Source organism: Sciurus vulgaris (genome assembly GCF_902686455.1).
Source record: "Sciurus vulgaris genome assembly, chromosome: 1".
In the NCBI taxonomy this organism is placed as follows: Eukaryota; Metazoa; Chordata; class Mammalia; order Rodentia; family Sciuridae; genus Sciurus; species Sciurus vulgaris.
Genome location: NC_136461.1, coordinates 22,256,993 through 22,277,440, shown reverse-complemented (window position 1 = coordinate 22,277,440; position 20,448 = coordinate 22,256,993). Strand labels below are relative to the sequence as shown.

The following is a 20,448-nucleotide window of genomic DNA, read 5'->3' as shown; positions in this document are numbered from 1 at the left end:
TGATTCTTTCAGTTTATTCAGTATTCCTGAAATCTGGACTTCTTGATAAAGGGAATATAAATTAATAGCATTCAGTGTAATTTAAGGGATGGGAAGACAGGCAATATAATCATCATTTCAGAGAATATTACCTGTAAGCACCATAAAGGGTCTCTGGGTATTTTGTAGAAATAGTTTTAAGCATTGTTAATAATGAGCTATGTCAAGGACATTGTCCTTAAACTTGGGGTTGCTATAGTGTCCTTCCCTTCTCAAAATAAGATTTAATGCCCTTTACTTTCTCTGTTTAGCCGTACCCCTGGTAATTGCCAGAACTCTGCTAATGAAGTGGATCTTCTGGGTCCAAACCAGAATGGTTCTGAGGGCTTAGCCCAGCTGACCAGCACCAATGGTGCCAAGCCTGTGGAGGATTTCTCCAACATGGAGTCCCAGAGTGTCCCCTTGGACCCCATGGAACATGTGGGCATGGAGCCTCTTCAGTTTGATTATTCAGGCACTCAGGTGCCTGTGGACTCAGCAGCAGCAACTGTGGGACTTTTTGACTACAATTCTCAACAACAGGTACTGTGTGTGTCTCTGTCACCCTTACTACTCCCCCTCCAGCCAGCACATTATTTAAGTTACTGAAATGAGGGGATGGGGGAGGGTGACATGATTTTAGGTTGTCATTAGCCAGCCCTGTTAACGCAACAGTGACATGGGTTTACACATTCTATCCTTCCCCTCAAAAACTGGTTCTCGTGGCACCGTTAATTTGCAAGAGAGCATCCTTCTCATGCTTCCTTTGGCTCTTCTCTCTCTTTATCACCTGGAGAATGGGTGAGGTGGCATTAACTCTTGAAACACAACCTTCTGGGATGCTAAATTCCTTTCCTGGAATATTTATGTGTTTGTGATGCTGCTGGATTATTTTGTTTTTAAAATAATAAACTATTACTTATCACCATCAAGAGTGCATTGTCAAGTCATCTCATCCGTCTTGAACTTTTAGTTAGTTACTATAGAAAACACTGGTAACAGTCTGGTATCTTTCAAAAGAGTTAGAATATGATTAGAGAAACGCATAAGCAAATAATTCTGTAAGATCCGTAGTGAAATTACTTAGTTCTTTTCTTTTATTCATACATTTCTGGAAGATTTTTGTATGTGGAGCTTGTTTTTTGAAGGCATTGTGGGACTAAATTGAGGGCTTAGTGATCCTTCTGTTTGACTCTTTTTAAGGAAAATCAGCCATCTGACCTGTAAAGGAGAGCATGTAGCTTCATGATCTTGTTAAGTACCACAAGTTCTCCTTTGTGAAAGCAGTTTGATGGACCATGAATTTCTGTCACTCCTTAGTTTTTTACTGGAACATAAATACAGACTTTTAGGTTTGAGACTGCAGTCTCATTTTGAGGTTTACAAATGCTGTGTCTATTGGAAAATGAGCTTATGGTCTTTCGAGATTAGTTGTACATATCGTATCTTTTAGATTCTGTCATAGAAGGCTGGTTTTTGATTGACAACTAGATAACAAAGCTAACTATATGAAGTTTATTGAGAGAAATCCCTTTGTGTGATAATGTGTGTATGTTTTCTTTGGTGAGGTGGGAGGCCAGTGCTGGGGTTTGAACCTACGGCTTTGTGTATGCTGAGCCAGTGCTTTGGCACCGAGCCACACCTCAACCCTCAGTTTTTAATGAGACTTTTTTTCCATAGAGGTTAACTGCAAGTGCACATTATTCTCCCTGTAGTTTCCTAGCAGGTTGCTTACCTCCATAAAAATTGACTTTCTGTGCCTTTTCTTTATAACCATTATTGGTTCAATGCTTCTATTTCCAGTCTAACCCAGCCTCACCCTTGTTATTTAAGAAGAATTTGTCTTCAGATTCTAATGAACAAAAATCTGGTTCTCTTTTTCACTTAACTATAGGGAGTTGGGATTCTTTTTGACTTATTGGTCTCTGGTTTCAGAATAATTTTACCAGGTTTTGGGAAATTATTATTAGGACTTGAACAGAAACTCATGAGTGGTTAGCATGATTACATCGAAGTTACCACTTATTCAAATATAAAACCAGGGGTGACTTCACCAGGTACCCTATTTTAGCAGTTAGACTCATTAATCTGTGGTTGGGTTATAGCTTCCCATAACTATCTTAGTTGCTGCAGTGAGGGGTATTGCTATAGTTACACCACTGTTCTGTGATGTGATCATTGTCATTTTGTCTCATGGGCCATCAGTATTGTTTTTTGTGGCTAGATTGTTTTACTCATTTTTGTACCAGACACTTAATAACATACCTTGAAACCATTGTCCCAGGACTTCCAAGTATCTTCAGGAACCTTAGCCTCCCAAAGCCTCCTTTATAGAGCCATTATTTAGAAGGAAGAATTCCTTTTCTACTGGAAATTGGTGTTGGAAATGTTCTTACATTTTCCCCTTCCATTCTTACTATTCTTGCTTCTCATATTTTATTCCATTTTCCATTTCTAATTTATATCCTTCTAATTTTTCAAGGCCTTGCACTGTTACTTTCCTTTCTTTATCTCCAAACCAAGAAGGTTTAATGCCTGCCTGCTTTGAACTTCATTTTATTACTTTGTGTCTCTTCAGAAAAGGAGTCAGCTGTATTCTCCCTTGCGTTTTGATTCGTTGTCTAATAGCCCTCGCTGGATTGTAAGCTCCTTGAGGAGGAGAACTGTCTTCTGTATTGTGTGAACAAATTAAATTTTCTCTCTGTTAAATTAAATTATATCTCTCTGTTTCTCCTGAATTCAGTATACTCCCCCAAATTAAAATTGGAACCTGGAAAATGACCATTGGATTCTCAGGAAAATTACTGGAAAGTTATTGTACAATATCCAGTAATGTAATATTACTGTATGATATCGAAGAGAGTTATTTTTTGGATTAGAATTTGTCCTTTTCAGGATAGCTCTGTTGTCATCTGATCAAAAGCCATGGTCCCTATCGTCATCAAAAATATATATTTCTTTTGACACAGTTTTGTGGATGAGTTCAAAGGGATCACAGGTTGTAGGCTACAGATTATAAACTTTAGGTAGCATCTTAACTTCGTCTGTAGCCAAGTATATCTTCCATGAATATAGCAAGATTCCTTACCCGTGTGTGTGTGTGTGGGGGGGGTGCATTTTATCAATTAAACAGTGCAAGGAAACACTTGATGACAAGTAATAAGACCATACATATACGTGTCCTAGGAACTTTAGAGCAAGGTAGTGTGTACTCTGGACTGGTAGAAGAAGTGTTTCTTGAGCTGTGTCTTTAAAGACTTGTTTAAATAGGAGAATGAAATTCTCATGGAGGAAACAGTAAAACTAAAGCTGGAAATCAGAAATTAACAGAAATGTGTTCAGTAGATAGTGGAGAAGTGGTCAGCCTGACTAGGAGTTTAAGCTGAAGTAAAGTGATGGATTATGTTGGATAAATAGTGTTGTGTGTCTTACCAGTTCTGTTGTGCTGTCTTATAGGCAATGAGAAAACATGTTTAAGGAAGAATGTCATAATTATCATCATGGTGGTGATTTTATTTTGTGTAAAGATTGAACCCAGGGTCACTCAATCACTGAGCCACAACCTCAGCCTATCTTATTTATTTATTTATTTATTTACTTACTTACTTACTTACTTACTTATTTATTTATTTATTTTTAAATTTTGTTTTTTATTTTGAGACAGGGTCTCATCAAGTTATTGAGACTGGTCTGGAACTTGTGATCCTCCTGTCTTAGCCTCCCGTCATTGGGATCACAGGCATGTGCTACTGTACCCAGCCATTGGGGGGTGTGTGTGTGTGTATGCAGTTGTAGAAAGTTTTAGACGCTCTTACTCTTATTAATCAATTAACTGTTGAGTTTTATGTCCTTCAGGAGCCTTTGATTCTGCATGATACAGTTGTGAAATATTTGAGGAATCATGTGCTAATTTAGTTGATCACAAATGTTGTCAGACAGGGGACAGCTTGATTAGGATGAAGAGGAACTAGAAGGGACAGTTGGAAAGTATATCCTTGTCAGTAACAGAGCAGAGTATGGAGATGGAAACGGTGGAGGTGTGGTCCCAAGTGGACTGTAGAGTAGAAGACAAGTATAGAGGAGGCCAAGGAGACATTTGGTAGTCCTTGAGAACCAAGAACAAGTCTCAGATGATACTAATAATGATTGTTGGGGTTCACAACCTGAGATCTACAGTGGCATATATTTTGTTGCAATGCTGCTCTTTGATTTTGGTTTCCTTCAGTGAGCAAAAGAAAAGGGACAATCATCTGTGAGTTATTTTCTACAAATATTAGGGTACCTTTATTTGTGATTTTATGAGTGGATATGATTTAGAAATTGGCAAAATAAAAATTCCCCTGTGTCCTGTTGCCTTTCAGTCAGAGCTTTAATTTGTTATAATAAGCTAGTTTCATAAAACTTAATATCAGCCTATAGTGAGATATATGCCATAGAGCAGCCTGCAAATAGGGAAAAGGTAATTTTCATTTAGTTCATTGCATAATGTGGTGTTTGTATAGTTAAGTTGCTTGTTGGGTAACTGTTAATCATTCTGAATTAACCCTTCTAAGATTTAATTGTAAGAGTGATAGTTCTTCACTTTTTTTTAAGTGTCAGGAACTCTTAGCAGTTAGGTGAACCTGAGGGACTACTTCTCAGAATAATGTTTCAAAACTGTGTATGCGCGTGCATGTGTGTGAACAGTGTGAGAAAGATTACAAAGGGAACCCGTTACGTAAATACAGCTGGGTGTAATGGTGCATTCTGAAACCCTAGCAACTTGGGGGGCTGTGGCAGGAGGATTACAAGTTCCAGTCCAACACCAGCAACTTCATAAGACCCCATCTCACAATAAAAAAAAAAAGCAGGCTGGGAATGTAGCTCAATGGTAGAGTGCCCCTGCGTTCAATCTGAAGTACTGCAAAAAAGAAAATAAAAAGATAGTTAAAACCAAATATAATGGTATATTTGCTTTTTTATCATGATGCATGAAATAGAAGTAGGTGTATTAGCTATCATAGTGAGGATGAAGATTTTGAAATGTCCCTTATAATTATAAAATGACATGAAAATACATGTGATCTCTCCTTTCCCACTGCTCACAGAGTATTGGGGATTGGACCCAGGGCACTCTACCACTGAACGTATTTTCTTTCTTTTCTTCCCTCTCCCGCTCCCCCTCTCCCATCTTTTCTTCCCTTCCTCCCTTCCTGCCTCCCTCCCTCCCTCCTTCCCTCCCTCTCCTTCAATTGCCAATGCTGGCATTGAATTTATGATTTTCCTGCCTCAGCCTCCTGAGTTTCAGGGATTATATTGATGTGTTCCACCATGCCCAGCTCCCCTGCCCCCATTTATGATAAAGCGATTTTGTATTTTTGCCTAATCATAATGGAAGAAAGTGATAACTTTCAGGTAGATAGATGTCTGAGAAAAATAAAAATGCAGTGCTACCCACTTAAACACAGGCATCTTGGGTTAACCCTTACTTGAGTGCATTTTGTCAACCTGAAGTGTTCATTGATGTCTCTGGAGTCTTTTTTCCCTTTTTTCTCCCTTTTCCTAATTGCTACCTTAAACTTAGAAAACAGTCCTGAATAATTCATGCATAATGTGTTTATATCATTTTGTTTTATGACTTAATGAGCAGTATTATATTTTATATATTATTATACAGTTGCCAATTTATGTATCCCCAAATAGGTTTTATTTTATTTTATTTTTTTCTTTTTTAAACAGTATTGGGGATTGAACCTAAGGCCTCATGCATGTTAGGCAAGTGGTCTACCACTGAGCTACATTCCCAGTCTTGAATACATTCCAGAAAAATTTTATTTAGCTTTATTGTTGAAATAGTGTAGCAGAAACAAAAAACAGGATTTCTGTCAATTTAGGTTAATCAGGTTGTTTATATACTTTATTCGTAATTCAGTTAGTAAATAAAGAATGTAGCATGTTTTACAGTTATATATCATAGTACTAAAATTCCCACCTTATGTATTAATTTTAACAAAAAAGCAGTAGTCAGAACTCATTCCTGCATAGCTATAGTCAGATAGGAGAGAAAATTGAAATAAATTGCTTTTGAAAGTGTATTACTGATTAAATGTCATTCTTATGAGACCAGGTATGCATATATGTCTAATGTAGGTGTTTAATTTTCTCAGCTTTCATTTAAATTTACAGTATTCATTCTGTCAATGTCACGTATATGGTCACAGACTGACAAAGGACTGATTTTGAGAGATTTTGAGTCAGTTGACGTTTTACCTTTATTGTCAATTGACTTTGCTAAAATTTTATTATTAAAATTTCCACAGGTTATTAATTTACCTGGTGGAACAATATGTTTCATCTAAGACCATAGAAATAATTTATTTTGGAATCAGATTCTTCACCTGCTAAAGAACTGTGAAGATTTAAAAAAAAAAAATTTAATCATATAGTTTGTGATATCCCTATTAAACTGCCCCCAAACTATTGTATCCATTAGTTTATTATTGTCGTTATTCAAATAATCTGGTCAGAATTGATCTTTGATCCAGAACCTTTAAACTGTAGCTCCAAAATACCCCCTTTTATTTTACTTTCTTATTTTTTGATATTGGGGATTGAATCCAGAGATGCTTTACCATTGAGGTACATTCCAGCCCTTTTTATTTTTTATTTTGAGACAGGGTCTTAGTAAATTACTTAGAAGGTTCCCAAGTTACTCCGGAGGCTGACCTTGAACTGGGATTACAGGGGTGCCCATTTCACCCAGGTGCACACCCCCCCCCTTTTTTTTTATAATCCCATCATTAATAGGATGCCTTGAAAGGACTTTTCTGTGAATCCTAGCAACAACTCCTGAGGTAGAGCACCAATTGACTTTTTACAGATAATAACATTAAGACACAGGCCCTTAATGAAGGTCGTATTTCATTTTATTTTATTTTGTGGTACCAGGGATTGAAACCCATCCCCCTCTTTGATTATTTTTTAAGATTTTGAAATAGGGTCTCACTAGGTTTGCTCACAGACTTGCTAAGTCACTAAGGATGGTTTTTGAACCTGTGATCCTCCTACCTCAGACTCCTGTGCCTCTGGGATTACAGACATGAACTGCTATGCCCACATGCAAGCTATGCAAATTTCTTCTAGTTTCTTGTGATTTCCTTTGAACCTTGTACTAGAAGCACATGGACTTATCTTACCTTCAAATTCAACTTTATTCATAGCTTTTCCTGAAAGGAGTACAATATAAAAAGTAGAAACAGTTCCTGCCTTGCTCTGGGGAGAAGCTGTAAGGGGTTTGGGGGCTCTCTCCTCATTTATCAGAAAGAATATCACACATAAATGACTTGTGCAGCACTCTATATGTGTTAATTTGTGAGTTAGATATTTTGTTGCCATATTAGAGAGTGAGGCACCAAGAGAGTCAGAAGTCACTTGCCCAAAGTCACAGAGCAAGTCAGCAGTGGAAATGAGATGTGAACCAAGGCTGCCTGGCACCCAGGGTGTGTGCTCTTACTCCCTCTCCACTCTGGATGTTGCCTTAAGCTGGTAGAAAGCCAGGCATGGCTTGACATTTTAATTTGAGGTGGGGGTAGGTATTGCCTTTCATATTTCCTAACTCTCATTTAGGTATTACTTCTCCAGATTCAGAAAACTCAGCAACGGTGTTTTTATGCCGACAATTGTTGATAGTAACAGTAATAATACTAGCAACTCTTATATAGTACTAGTAGTAACTGTTTTTTTTTTTTTTTTTTTTAATACAAGATGCCAGCTGCAGGTTAGTATTATATGTAGTGATTTGAGCTGCCCAAATTTCCTTCTGTAATGCATTTGGGTATCTTTTGTAAGGTCATTTGGTAAGTGATAAAGGGAGTCAGATCAGGTTTGTCAAGATCCCAAATTATCACTGTTGTAGGTGGCACATATCTGTAATTTCAGCTACTGAGGAAGCAGAGGCACGAGGATTGCAAGTTTGAGGCCCGCCTGGCCAATTTGGTGTGACCTTGTCTCAAAATAAAAAATAAAAAGGACTAGGGATGTAGCTCAGTAGTACAGCATTCCTGGGTTTAATCCTCAGTACCTGGGGCAGCGAGGAGGGGAGGGGAGGAGTGTCTTCTAGAAGCCCTGATGCTTGAAGGAGTTGACAAATTTTCCCATGCAGTCAGACTCTTAAACAACAACTTACTGATTCTGTTTGAATTACAATCAACATTGGCACATTTGTCATTATACTGACCTTTAATAAACATTTCCCCAAACTTTCAGTATTTTCTCCATTTCAGACTATTGGGTTGCTTTGTGAAAATCATGAAAATGTTAACAGAGCTCAGTGTCTTGCCCAGCAGATGGCATTTGTGTGAGTTCCAGGATCCTTTGGAATCTGTCACTTGCCAATTACTCAATTTTGTTTTGAATACTCTGTATTTCCAGTTAATATACCATTTACATAAAGAGGAATCAGCTGGCTGTGAATACATCATTTATTTTTGTTAAATTGTTCACTGCAAAGTGCTCTTAAAATAATTCTTCCCTATTCACCATAAGCACTAATATGTTAATCAGCTCTCAACACAGGATATATAGGGCTCTAAGGCTAGTGTGCGTTAGCTAAAAGTAGTGGTCCTACTTTGAAATGCGATAACATGATGGTGAGAGCCACACGCTTCTGTTAGGTATGATGGCTGTTATGGTTTCACACGTACTATATATTTCTAAGTATATTTACAGATAAAGTATACGGAAGTTATATTACTATTAAAGAACATCCACGATATGAGGGTTAGCAAGGTGGAATGGCAGTGGGTTACTGGTTTTTGAATAGTAAGTCAGGTATCACTGTTCTTTAGGTAAAATTGAAATGTGAAATCAGCTTGCAAAAATCTCAAAATGAGTCACCAAATTGTTGTGACTGGTTCCTTTCCTGAGGTGGACAACTTTTTTTTTTTTTTTTCTTTCTTTTTAAATCGCCATCCCTTTTTAATGTTTTATTTAGAGGTAGGGTCTTGCAGAATTGCTTAGTGCCTCAATAAGTTGCTGAGGTGACTTCGAACTCAGGATCCTTCTGGCTCAGCCTCCTGTGCCACTGGGATTACAGGTGTGCACCACTGTGCCTGGTTGGACAAGTGTTTCCATGTGTTTCTTAGCAGATTCAATTTCTCTAGTTTGTTCCGCAGCTTGATATTTAATGAGTCCCTATAAAGTAGTACTTTATCCTCTTCACGAGCATCACAGTGAAGACTTGTTTTAACTTTAACCTTTAAAAATAAAAATCGAAGTATTTTTGAAATCTGTAAATGGTTACTTTTGACATTTTTACTATAAAAGCAAAGACTGATTTCATTCTTGTTTTAGGTGAATCAGTATACATATAAAGAGCTAATAGGCGAAGTCAGCCTGTACGTTTAAATTAACTTGTTTTTTTTGTATTTTAAATCCGTTTACTTGTATGTTTGAGGCATAGTGGTAGCCAAGCCACAGGATGAAGACTCGCCGCTGCTAGGATAACAAGCAAGGCCATTCATGAAGATAATTAGGTTGAGTTGGTTAAATATCAAGATTTCTTAATGTCTGAACCTATCAGTTCTCTTAATGAATATGTTAAATACTCAAAATCTTTTATATATCTATTATGTATCTTATATATGTATTATATATCTTTTATGTATCTATTATATATTATTCATTGATGTCAGCAGAGTTGTTGAAGAATCCTGTAGAAAGGGCAGGTAGGTTGAAGATCATGTTGAGACAGGTCCCTTCATAAGTGCTCTCAGTCTGATTTCAGCACTCGAGTGTGATCCCTTGGAGGCAGGTGATTCAGAACAAGAGTACCAACACCCTCTTTTTTTGTACCAACACTATTCCTCTCCATGAAGACAGGTTGCATATTGTTTTATTCACTGTTGTATCCCTAGTTCCTTGCACAGTGCTAGCAGGTCCTGTTTGTTGGATGTATGAATGATTGACTATTAGGGTAGAATCTCAGGATATTTTTATTGTTAAGGTCTTTGAACATTTTGCCTTATGAACTAAGAAGCGTATTGAGTGGAGGCTTGGAATATAAGTCTTGATGATAGTGGCTGTACTTCTCCTGTCTTCTTCACTGTAAAAAGAATAGGTGCCCTAGGAGCCTTTTGAGCTCCCCAAGGTTGGGCAGTTGTCTAATTTACTCATTAGGACAAACTGCTACTTCAGGGGAGCTGTCCAATACCATTTTCCCAGGAAGAGGCAGCCCAGAGGACCAAGTGAATGTCCTTCATCTCCTCTTCCTAAATGGGAGTATGTAAGAATTCAGAGTATATTTTGAATCTTGAAAAACTGAAGAGAGATAGTAGCACTAGGGGCAACGTGGCAGTTCATTTTTGTACTTTATTTGTCCCACTTCTAAGTTGTGTGAACCAGGCAGTACCTGTAGATTTGCTGATACCATTAGGGAGTTTGCATATGTATGTTTGTGGTTCAGAGAGCATATAACCTGTGAAGAGGTCAGCCCGTGAAACTGGGAGAACAAATTGAGAGGTAAAGAGATAAGAAGAACTATGAAGCATGTAATATGAGAATGGACTGGAGATGAGAACACCCATTTTTCTTAAAAGCATCATGCATCATCAGGGATTTATTGACATTTTTGGACAGGAGATTTTAAAATTACCGCATTAGACAGTTCCTCTAACTGTACCATGTCTTTCTCTCACCTCAGCTGTTCCAAAGACCTAATGCGCTTGCTGTCCAGCAGTTGACAGCTGCTCAGCAACAGCAGTATGCACTAGCAGCTGCACATCAGCCTCACATCGGTAAGTCCTTATGCTGATAGCTCTCAATTAAAGGTGTGGCCACCATTTTAGAATAAGTGGATGCTGTGAAACCCAGTAGTTCAGACTGATTACAAAGGTCCAGACGGTTACCTCAGACAGGGTACATGACCTCTTCATTTTGTCCAGTCGTCTCTAGCCACGTTCTTTATTTTTGACATATTAAGACCTGAACTCATAAGATTTCCTTAGTATCCTACCTCATCTGTTTTGGGATTTAAGTATTTACTATAGAAATGAGTAGTGATCAGCATTAGCTCTTTAGATGAGGTTTGGACAATATCGATTAAATGATTTGGGGTTATATAGACTATGATTATATCAATTTATTATTTATTAAGTAGCAAGCATTGAAAAATTTAAAAAATAGTCTCAGGTCATGGTTAGTTTTTAAATAGATGTGTCCTTTTTCTGTAGCAACTATTGGAGTTTTGATAAACATTTTAGTACTGTCTTTCTCCTTCCCAGACCCTTCACAACATAATTCCATAACTCCAAACAAGTATAGGTAGAGATTTTTATTTATTTATTTATGTGCCAAAATGGCATGATTGAGTGTACGTGTTATTACCAGTCTTGAATGTGGTATTCTGTGGAAGAAAATACTGGTTTGCAGACTCATTAAATTAAGGCCAGGCATGACGTTTTGTCTGAGTCCAGTATTGTAAACTCATAGATGTCTTTACACATACATGCACATTTTCTTTGAGGAAGACTCTTTGGAAAATTATTTTAAATGGAAACAAATCCTTCCTCTGTCCCACTTTACCAGAGTTTTTACTCTAATAATTAAGTTTAAATTAATTTAAGGGCTAGGAATATAGCTCGGTGGTAGAGCACTTGCTTAGAAGGCATAAGAGTGAGCCTGGGAAACAGAACAGAAGGAAACAGTGAAATAAATTTGTTTAGATTATAACAATTAAGTTGTGCTGAATTCAAAACTTTACAGTTTTAACTTAAGCATTTCTGTAGGAAAGGTTTAAAAACAAAAATGGACTAGGTAAATATCACCATAAATTTTTAGTGTAGTAGTTATTTTTTATTTGTAAAAGTCCTCTTCGCTCTCATTCTATCCCTTCTTCTTCTTTTTTTTTTTTTTTTTTTTCCCCCTTCATCTATATCCTGGACTTCTAGCCAAACTATACAGGTATTTGGTAGGGCTGCAGTTCTGTTGAAGTTTGTTTTTACTGACAGGTATGTTTTTAGCAGGTTTAGCTCCCGCTGCGTTTGTCCCCAATCCATACATCATCAGCGCTGCTCCCCCAGGGACGGACCCCTACACAGCTGGATTGGCTGCAGCAGCGACACTAGGTGAGACATTCTGCTGCATGAGGGGTTTTCTCACTTGCTAAAGCAATTTGAGATGGGCGTGCATTTTTAGTCTCCCAACTCCATGTCTCCAACAGAAACGTCTCTTGATGTTTAGTGCCATCACCTGCTAGCTGGATATCTCTACTTAGCTATAATATAGGTCCCTCTGACTCTTAACATAGCCAAAAGCAAATTAATCAATCGCCTGCCCCCTTCATAGGTATTTTTGCTCTATGGAGGCACCCAAAACTCATACATATTTCAGGAATTTCTCCGTAGCCAGGTCTTCTAGTACTTCCCGGTTCTTAAACTGGTCTCTCTTAATGTATCCCTAATTTCCTTGCATCTTTTCCTCCTTCCACCTTTCTACGTATTTTGGAAAAATGGTTTTAAACATAAATCTTTTCATTCGTCTGTTTTCTGGTTTCTCTTTTTCTTCACCCTAATATGCATATTACATGATCATCAAACATAATTGATCATCACAACCTCCCTTGGATGGTGGTGGATTTTGTGCTTGTAATTAGTATTTTTAAGATGCTGCCTGATCATTTTGAGGATGAGCTCAGGTTGGGATCCCCTGTGTACAGGGCTTTCTTTGTGGAGGCCTGTACTTTGCACCATTCTCCCCTCTTGATTGGTGGTCATTGGCTCACACCACAGTGATACAGATATGATTTCAGTTTGCTGCACTGGTTCAGGCCTTAGTCTGTGGCAGTGTGGTTTCCTTAAACTTATGTAGTAATCACTCCTAGCCCTGGGAAGCTCTTTAACTGGTATTCTTAGCTTTAGACATCTTCTCTTGGTAACTGTCCTTTGTTATTTCTCTATCACTGATTATGGCATTGTTTTTATTTGCTTATGGATAAGTTCACGAATGTTATTTCTCTTGAGACTGAATCTTTCAAAGGCAAGCACTTTTCCCACTTGTTTAATACAGATGTTGCTATCATAGTGGGGCCATAAATGTATTGGTGGATTGTGCTCAACATTAGGACAAAACTTCTTTCAAAGCATTCTTTGGAGACACATTCCTTCAAGTTATATTAATCATGACTAAATAACTATATAGATTTTATTTGTTTATTTATTTTTGAGGTGCTGGGGGATCAATCCCAGGGCCTCACACTTGCTAGGCAAGCGCTCTGTCACTGAGTTACATCCCCAGTCTGAAATTTCATTTATTGTATGACATAATTTGAAATTATGAACTTGGTACAGAACAGCATTTCTTAGGTCTTTTTTAGTATTGTTTTCCTGCTTATCATGGGAGCATATTTAAGATGACCTGCTCTACGTTTTGAGAAAAATAAAAAGGTCTTTCTAGTAGAATTGTCTTTATTCACCAGCATTAGCCTATACCCAACACTTAACTATTTATAGGCATTGTCCCGAATGCTTTTTGTTCCTATGTGTTGTCAGAGAGTATTGTTACAGATAAGGAGTTTGAGCTTTGAGAGCTGTGTCTTGTATGAGGTCATGTAATCTAAATGTACAGTTGGGACTGTAACCAGGTTTGACTCCAAAGCCCACCTGTACATTTCATCTGGATTGACGGTGCTACTTTGAGTTGTGTAGTTTTACTTCTTAAAGTCTTTTCCACTCCTGCCTTAACATGTTACTTGAAATAGAGCTAATCTTAGGGGTGACAGACTTACACTCATTGAGATGCTAGTTTGATGGTGAGAATCTTATTATTTTGGGTACTCACTGCTGAGCCATACTGAAAGTGACCTTAGTTACTTTTCACACATGATGTTAACTACATAAGCTATGGAGCTGTTGTGTTAAACACAGGAATTGAAGCAGGCATTCTGATGAGCCCCCTCAATCACCCCAGGGTGTCTTCCTAAATTCAATCTTGGGCTACATGACCAGGATACAATAGAAGTGCTAGTTGAGAAAATTTAAAGGATAATGTACTAGCAGTCCCTGCCCAGAAGCACTTTGTTGGCTTTTGCGGGAGCCAGGGACTATCATTGCAGGTTGCAACCCATTCTTTCAAGGTCAATATGGCCATACCACCAGCACCTATTAGAATTTATTTATTTTTTTACAAGTGAGGAAACTAAGGCACACAGTTGTCCTTGAGTTTTCTCCTCTCATTGTTTTCTTTAATTTACTAGTGTATGAACACTAGTCAGAGGAGTTTGGGGACCCACCATTCTTTTTCTTCAATTTGGTGGTAATAACAAGTTAAAAATATTTTGCTTATAATAAAATAAAATAATTTCTGTTATAACATGACTTTTCTAAATAACACCTTCATTTTGCACCCAGGTATAGTATTTCACAGTGGGCACTTTTGCTTGATCTGCCCAAGAATACAGAAAATACCAAGGTGGAAATGGTAAAGCACTGGACTGGAGTTTCTCTGAGTGGTAGAGTGCTTGCCTAGTATGCATGAGGGTCCTGGGTTATCCCCAGCAGATCATTTTAACTTTTTATTATTTATTTTAATTTTGTAATTGTTTTTGAGCTCTTTTCTTGATTGACAAATGTGCATCCTTGGTGTTTCTTGTCACCATCTTCAATTCTATGGTTAAGAGTTCTGTCACATCCAGGTTGTTGTTTTCGCGACTCCGATGCATCTCTGCTATCTATCCTATGTGGCAGAGACTATAGCCATAGCTTGTTGCCAGAGAATGTGAACAGATATAAAACAGAATATTTAGTTTGTTTAGGATATTTGGCTAGTGTGTAACAAGGTGCTGTCGGTGTGTTTTTCTACATATGACTTAAAATTTCATGTATCAGTGTGTGAATGTAGTTGTGTCAAAAAACTTTGTGATTTTAAAATAGAAATGAGAAAACCGAGCCTATTTGAAACTGAATATTATAAGTCTGTTGAGTGTTGGGAGATTTGTTGTCAGAAGACTGATAGATTTTCATGATTCTGGAATTAAGGATACTGCGGCAGGGTCCTGGTACCTGTCAGTCCCCTCAGGTGCTATTCTTACTATGAAGGCAAAATACAATCAAATTTTGTTCTTTGTCACTAAGCGCCCAAACCCTTCATTTATTTCCCTCCTAACCACAAACATTTCTGTATTTATGCCATACCCTTTCTTTCTCATGGGAAAAATGTGACTTCTTCCAAGGACAATCCCTCTATCAGTTCTTAAATCCAAATCTTTGGAACTTTCTCTGTCAGTTATTTTCCTTTCAATATCCTCAAAATTTTGTCCCTCATTGTCTCTTTTTGTAGGCTTGGAGTATGTTACTTCAGAAGACTTTGGCTTAAGGTTCCTTATATAAGAATTTTTGTTTTTTGAGAGAATTAATGATTGGCTAGAACAAATCAATGTAGTCTTTAAGTTAATATGTTATAATAGGATCTACTGAGTCAGATGTAGTCTTTGGAAGTCCCAAGATGATTCTTACTAGTCTAAACTTCTTTGCTTTTCCCTTTGTTTTTAGGCCCAGCTGTAGTCCCTCACCAGTATTATGGAGTCACTCCCTGGGGAGTCTACCCTGCCAGTCTTTTCCAGCAGCAAGCTGCTGCAGCAGCAGCAGCAACTAATTCTGCTAATCAACAGACCACTCCGCAGGCTCAGCAAGGACAGCAGCAGGTAAATGTAAAGAAAAACACTGAATGCATGAGTTCCTTCTTTTGTGTGTATATATATTCAGTCTCAGATTTAACTGTTCTCATGGAATGTCTTTTAAATACCAGGTGTTTGGTCAGTGTAAGTAGGTGAGGTAATGATAGTCATTCAGTTTTTATAAGAGAAAATAGCTTAGAGGATTGTTTTAAGACCTTATATCTAGCTGAGTGTGGTTGTACATGATAGTAATCCCAGTGGCTCTGGAGGTTGAGGTAGGAAGATCACGAGTTGAAAGCCAGCCTCAGCACAAGAGAGGTGCTAAGCAACTTAGTGAGACCCTTTCTCTGAATAAAATACAAAATAGGGCAGAGGATGTGGCTCAGTGGTTGAGTAGTGCCCCTGGGTTCAATCCCTCGTACCAAAAGAAAAGAAAGAGAGATCCTATAGCTAGCAAGTGACAAAGTGGGTCTTCAGACTGGTAGTAAAATTTTCCTTTTGCTGTGCTATAGATGCCTGCTCTGCACCATTTTCAGCTCACTTTAAGAGTTTTGAAAATGACGTGCCAAGTAAAGGGGAGGTGCTAGATTTTTAGACTGCATATTTCCAGCACCTATTGGGTTGGATGTAAATCCTAAAAACCTATAGTATCTCTGTTAACTTATAGGAGCTTTTTAATTTCATTGAGAAAGATAGTTCAATGATAAACTAAATACTATATGTCTTTTTTTCTTTTCTTTGATAACGGGATTGAACCCAGGGGCACTTTACCGCTGAGTTACATTCAAGTCCTTTTTTAAATTTTGAGGCAGGGTCTGACTAAGTTGCTGAGGCTGGCCTCAAACTTAAAATCTTTCTACCTTAACCTCACGAGTCCTGAGGATTACTTAAGCCACCACACCCAACTTTCTTTTTAATTGAATACATCATTTCCACCCTGATTACTAAAACACTGCTTAAAAGAAAAAAATTACCCTAAATTCTTATGTCAAAAACTAATCTTATTATTTTGTTCATTTATTTAATTCCTTCCTTCCTTCCTCCTCCTTCTTCCTTCCTTCTTTCCTTACACAATGCTGGAAATTGAACCTCAGGTCTCACACGTGTTAGGCAAGCATTCTACCTCTAAGTGACATCTCTAGTGTGTATTTAATTTAGAATTATTCTGTCCATCTGGTTTTGTTTTCTCTTTTTACTGTCTCATGTTAGTGTTCTTTTTAATACCATCCATTAAAGAATATTCTATGCTTTATTTTGACTGATCTGTTCGAAATTTAATATTTTGGTATTATAAATCATGCTATTCATAAAGTTCATAATTTTTTCCTTGGAATAAGTTCATGCAATGAAACTTTTCTATGCAGCCCCCCTACCCTCTTCTTTCCATGTTGTTTGACATGCTCTTTCTCTTGTATAGTTGGTTGGAATCTTCAGGTCACAAAAATAAATTGCATAATATTTTGATAATAACGATGAGCTACTGCTTATTATCTGCTGGGTATCAGGCATTGTGCCTTGTAGACCTTTTTTAATGTTCCCAGCATGTCTGTAAGATCAGCTGTAAGCTTTCACTGTTTGGAAATAAAGAAATAAAGAGACTTTGGGTAAAGTATCCACACATCTCCTCTTGACAGTGTTAGTCACATAAGGTGATTATGTTCATTTAGTAAAAGATGAGTTGATTGTTAATGTTTTTCTTTTCGCATATTTTTTTACCAAATGGTATAAAAATTTGTTCTTGAATACATAAAGCTTTTAGTAAGCAACAAGATGAAATTTAAAGTGATCTGATAAGTACTTTGTGCTTGAAAACATAAAACACGTTTTAGAAACTGGCAATTTCAGTATCCATCTGTGGGTTCGTCATTTTTACTTACTGGAGTATATAGATCTTTTGTGAAATGTGTATTTCAGATCCTTCAGAATAAAAATGATTGCCAACTTCTTTATCTGTGCTTCTTTAATATCAGGATATGTACCATAGGGCAGAAGTGGTGTTCTGCACTGAACTTGAATAATGCTTATCTCCATTTGGATGAGTGTTTTTGTGAAACTTAGGAAAGAGAAGGCGTTGATTAATAGTGTTAAAGGATAGTAAAAAGATCTCATATTCCATAATAAGAGAATAAAACTGGGCTGGGGGTATAGCTCAGTTGGTACAGTGCTTGCCTTGCATGCACAGAGCCCTGGGTTTAACCCTCCTTCCCCCCATATATATATTTGAGAGAAAGAAAGAAACAGAGAGAGAAACAGTGTCTGTGTGTGTCAACACAGGTACTTTAACTGAAATGTGTGGGTTAAGTTCGCTGTTGGTCCTGTCTGGAGTACACCCTCCCATTCCTTTCTTTCATTTCTTCTATACTCACTTTTGTTCAGAACACTGACATCATGTAGTTATTGTTGATCATCTTTCTTACTCATTAAAATAAAAGCTCCATGAAGGCAGAGGCTGTGCTTGCTGTCCTTGTTGTCTTATCAATGGCATCTACCACACGATAGGATAGGAATCAAATATTTGATTATTGATGGAATTATCCCTTTTGTCTACTTTTTGCTACCTATCAAGGTGCTATGTTTAAAACTAAGAGTGGTAGAAAGAAATCTTACCATATGGTATGATGTTTTTAATTGGCTTTTTATCCTTAGAGGCCCACCGTATAAAACTGTTTAGAAAACATTACAACTATTAATATTTAAAAGTTGACTCAACTTGAACTTGAGCATATGGTGGGTCTTAGATACTTCCAGTGAGAAGCAAATAGTTGACTTATTTCTGTCTCCCATTTCTAGGTTCTCCGTGGAGGAGCCAGCCAGCGTCCTTTGACTCCAAATCAGAATCAGCAGGGACAGCAAACAGATCCACTAGTGGCAGCTGCAGCAGTAAATTCTGCTCTTGCTTTTGGACAAGGTTTGGCTGCAGGCATGCCAGGTAATACTACATTGTTTTGCCTAATACTGCGAGTGGGGTGGAGGGAAGTCTTTTTTGAGTGATGCTGAGAAGAATGAACATCATTTGTGCTTTCATTTTGTTTGGACTTGTCAAAATTTGGATACTGGCAAGGATGATATACACTTGCCCTCACATAGACCATAGTTCATTGATGAGAGCATTATTCTGAGCCAGTTTTAAGTCTTACCTGTTGGAGATGTGTGAGTGTTCACACAGCTTGAGATATTGTGGGTTTTCTTTGGTGGTTAACTTTCTTCTCCCTCAGAAGTAAGGATCGGTGAAGTGGTTGGCCTATCTTAGCACCATTTAAGGCTTTCGTCTTCATGCCTTTGTATTTGAATAGCACATTGGGAAGAAAGTTCTGTTACTTGATGGGGTCAATCTTTTTGTATTTCCAGGATTTTTCACAAATAATAGAGGTGATTTTTAGCTGCCTACTTCTGATACATGTAAAATGAATACATGTTATTGTTGGTTTACTGTCCTAGGCTTTGTATGGGATTGGAAGTAGTTTCATATTCTTCATTTAAAAGAGATCCTCATTAGACCTCAACTTAATTTTGTGTTTTTATTAACTGTGGAATGTAGCCTAATTAACTGATCCATTTATGAATTCAGTGAATAAAGTCAGCTTGCTTCATTGTTAGGCACTGATCATTTATATTTTATTAGGAAGTCACCTGCAGTTATCCCATATGGCTCAAATTAAGATTTAGAGATTTCGTCTTATAAAATACTAGAAGATCCTATCGAAGCCTGTCTAGGTTTTTCCTGCTGACTTTCAGAATATTTGTGCTTAGATTATTAACTGGAATGAAAATACTATGACAATTGTAATTATCATAGCCTCTAGTATTCTCATATTCAAGTAAACAGATTATTGGTAGGTATGTGATTGCGATAGCGTTGGCTAACTTTTGAAGAGCACAAATATTCCTAGTCTACCCATCACCTTTCTCACCATCAGCAGAGGAACAACCGACACTTTCCTGCAGTGTACACTTACTTAAGGTGCTAGGAATCATGCAAGATCCTTCTCATTCCTCTTTAACTCAACCTTCCCAGGAACTTTATGAGGCAGGTGGTATGGTTTTTATCTTTTTACTAATGGGGAAAGAGCTACCTAGAGATTGGAGGTTATTCAGTTGTGTATGTGGTAGAGCCAGGATGTAAATTTAGGCCTATTTGATCCCAAAGCTGAGTTTGTGACTATTTATAATAGGCTGGTGTCCAGGATATGTTTGTTTGTTTGTTTGGTACTGTAGTTCTCCCTTGTCTGTGGGACTCCCAAGATCCCAGTGGATGCCTAGAACCATGGACAGTACCTAACCCTATTCTCTTTGTTTTTTTTTTTTTTTTTTTTTTTTTTTAATATATATAGCTTAATTTATAAGTTAGCTTAATTTATAAGTTAAGCACATTGAGAGATTAACAACCATAGCTTATTATAGATTTTGGAAACCTCAGCATATGAGGTTATTTTTTCTTTATTAAGCCAGGAGCTTTCACCTTTTCACTTAGCACTTAATGGCTTCTCTGGCATATCTCAATCACCAGCATCACCACTCTTGCACTTTGGGACAATTAAAAAGTAAAATGATGTTCACTTGAACATAGCACTGCAGTACCAAAATTGAGCTTATAACTGAGACAGTCTGATAACTAGTAACTAATGGGTGGTAGCATTTACAGAACAGATATGCCAGCCAAAGGGATTATTTATATCCCTGACTGATGGAGCAGATTGGAGCAGAATAGCATGAGATTATTGTCATGCTATTCAGAATGGCATGCACTTTAAAACTTAAACATGTAATTTTTTATTGTTGGAATT

General features: G+C 37.4%; 1 protein-coding gene across 16 annotated transcripts in view; it reads left to right on the top strand.

The window, feature by feature from the left end:
• PUM1 (pumilio RNA binding family member 1) overlaps nt 1-20,448 on the top strand; it is a 122,913-nt gene that overhangs the window by 72,133 nt on the left and 30,332 nt on the right. For 8 of the 16 annotated variants that reach the window (XM_079113066.1, XM_079113060.1, XM_079113059.1 and 5 more), the window contains 5 exons: nt 291-561; nt 10,697-10,790; nt 12,015-12,119; nt 15,540-15,691; nt 18,455-18,593. In XM_079113066.1, coding sequence (XP_078969192.1) covers nt 291-561; nt 10,697-10,790; nt 12,015-12,119; nt 15,540-15,691; nt 18,455-18,593 — 761 coding nt within the window. The remainder of the gene's footprint in view (nt 1-290; nt 562-10,696; nt 10,791-12,014; nt 12,120-15,539; nt 15,692-18,454; nt 18,594-20,448) is intronic. The other 8 variants (XM_079113062.1, XM_079113061.1, XM_079113071.1 and 5 more) reach the window with 4 other exon arrangements.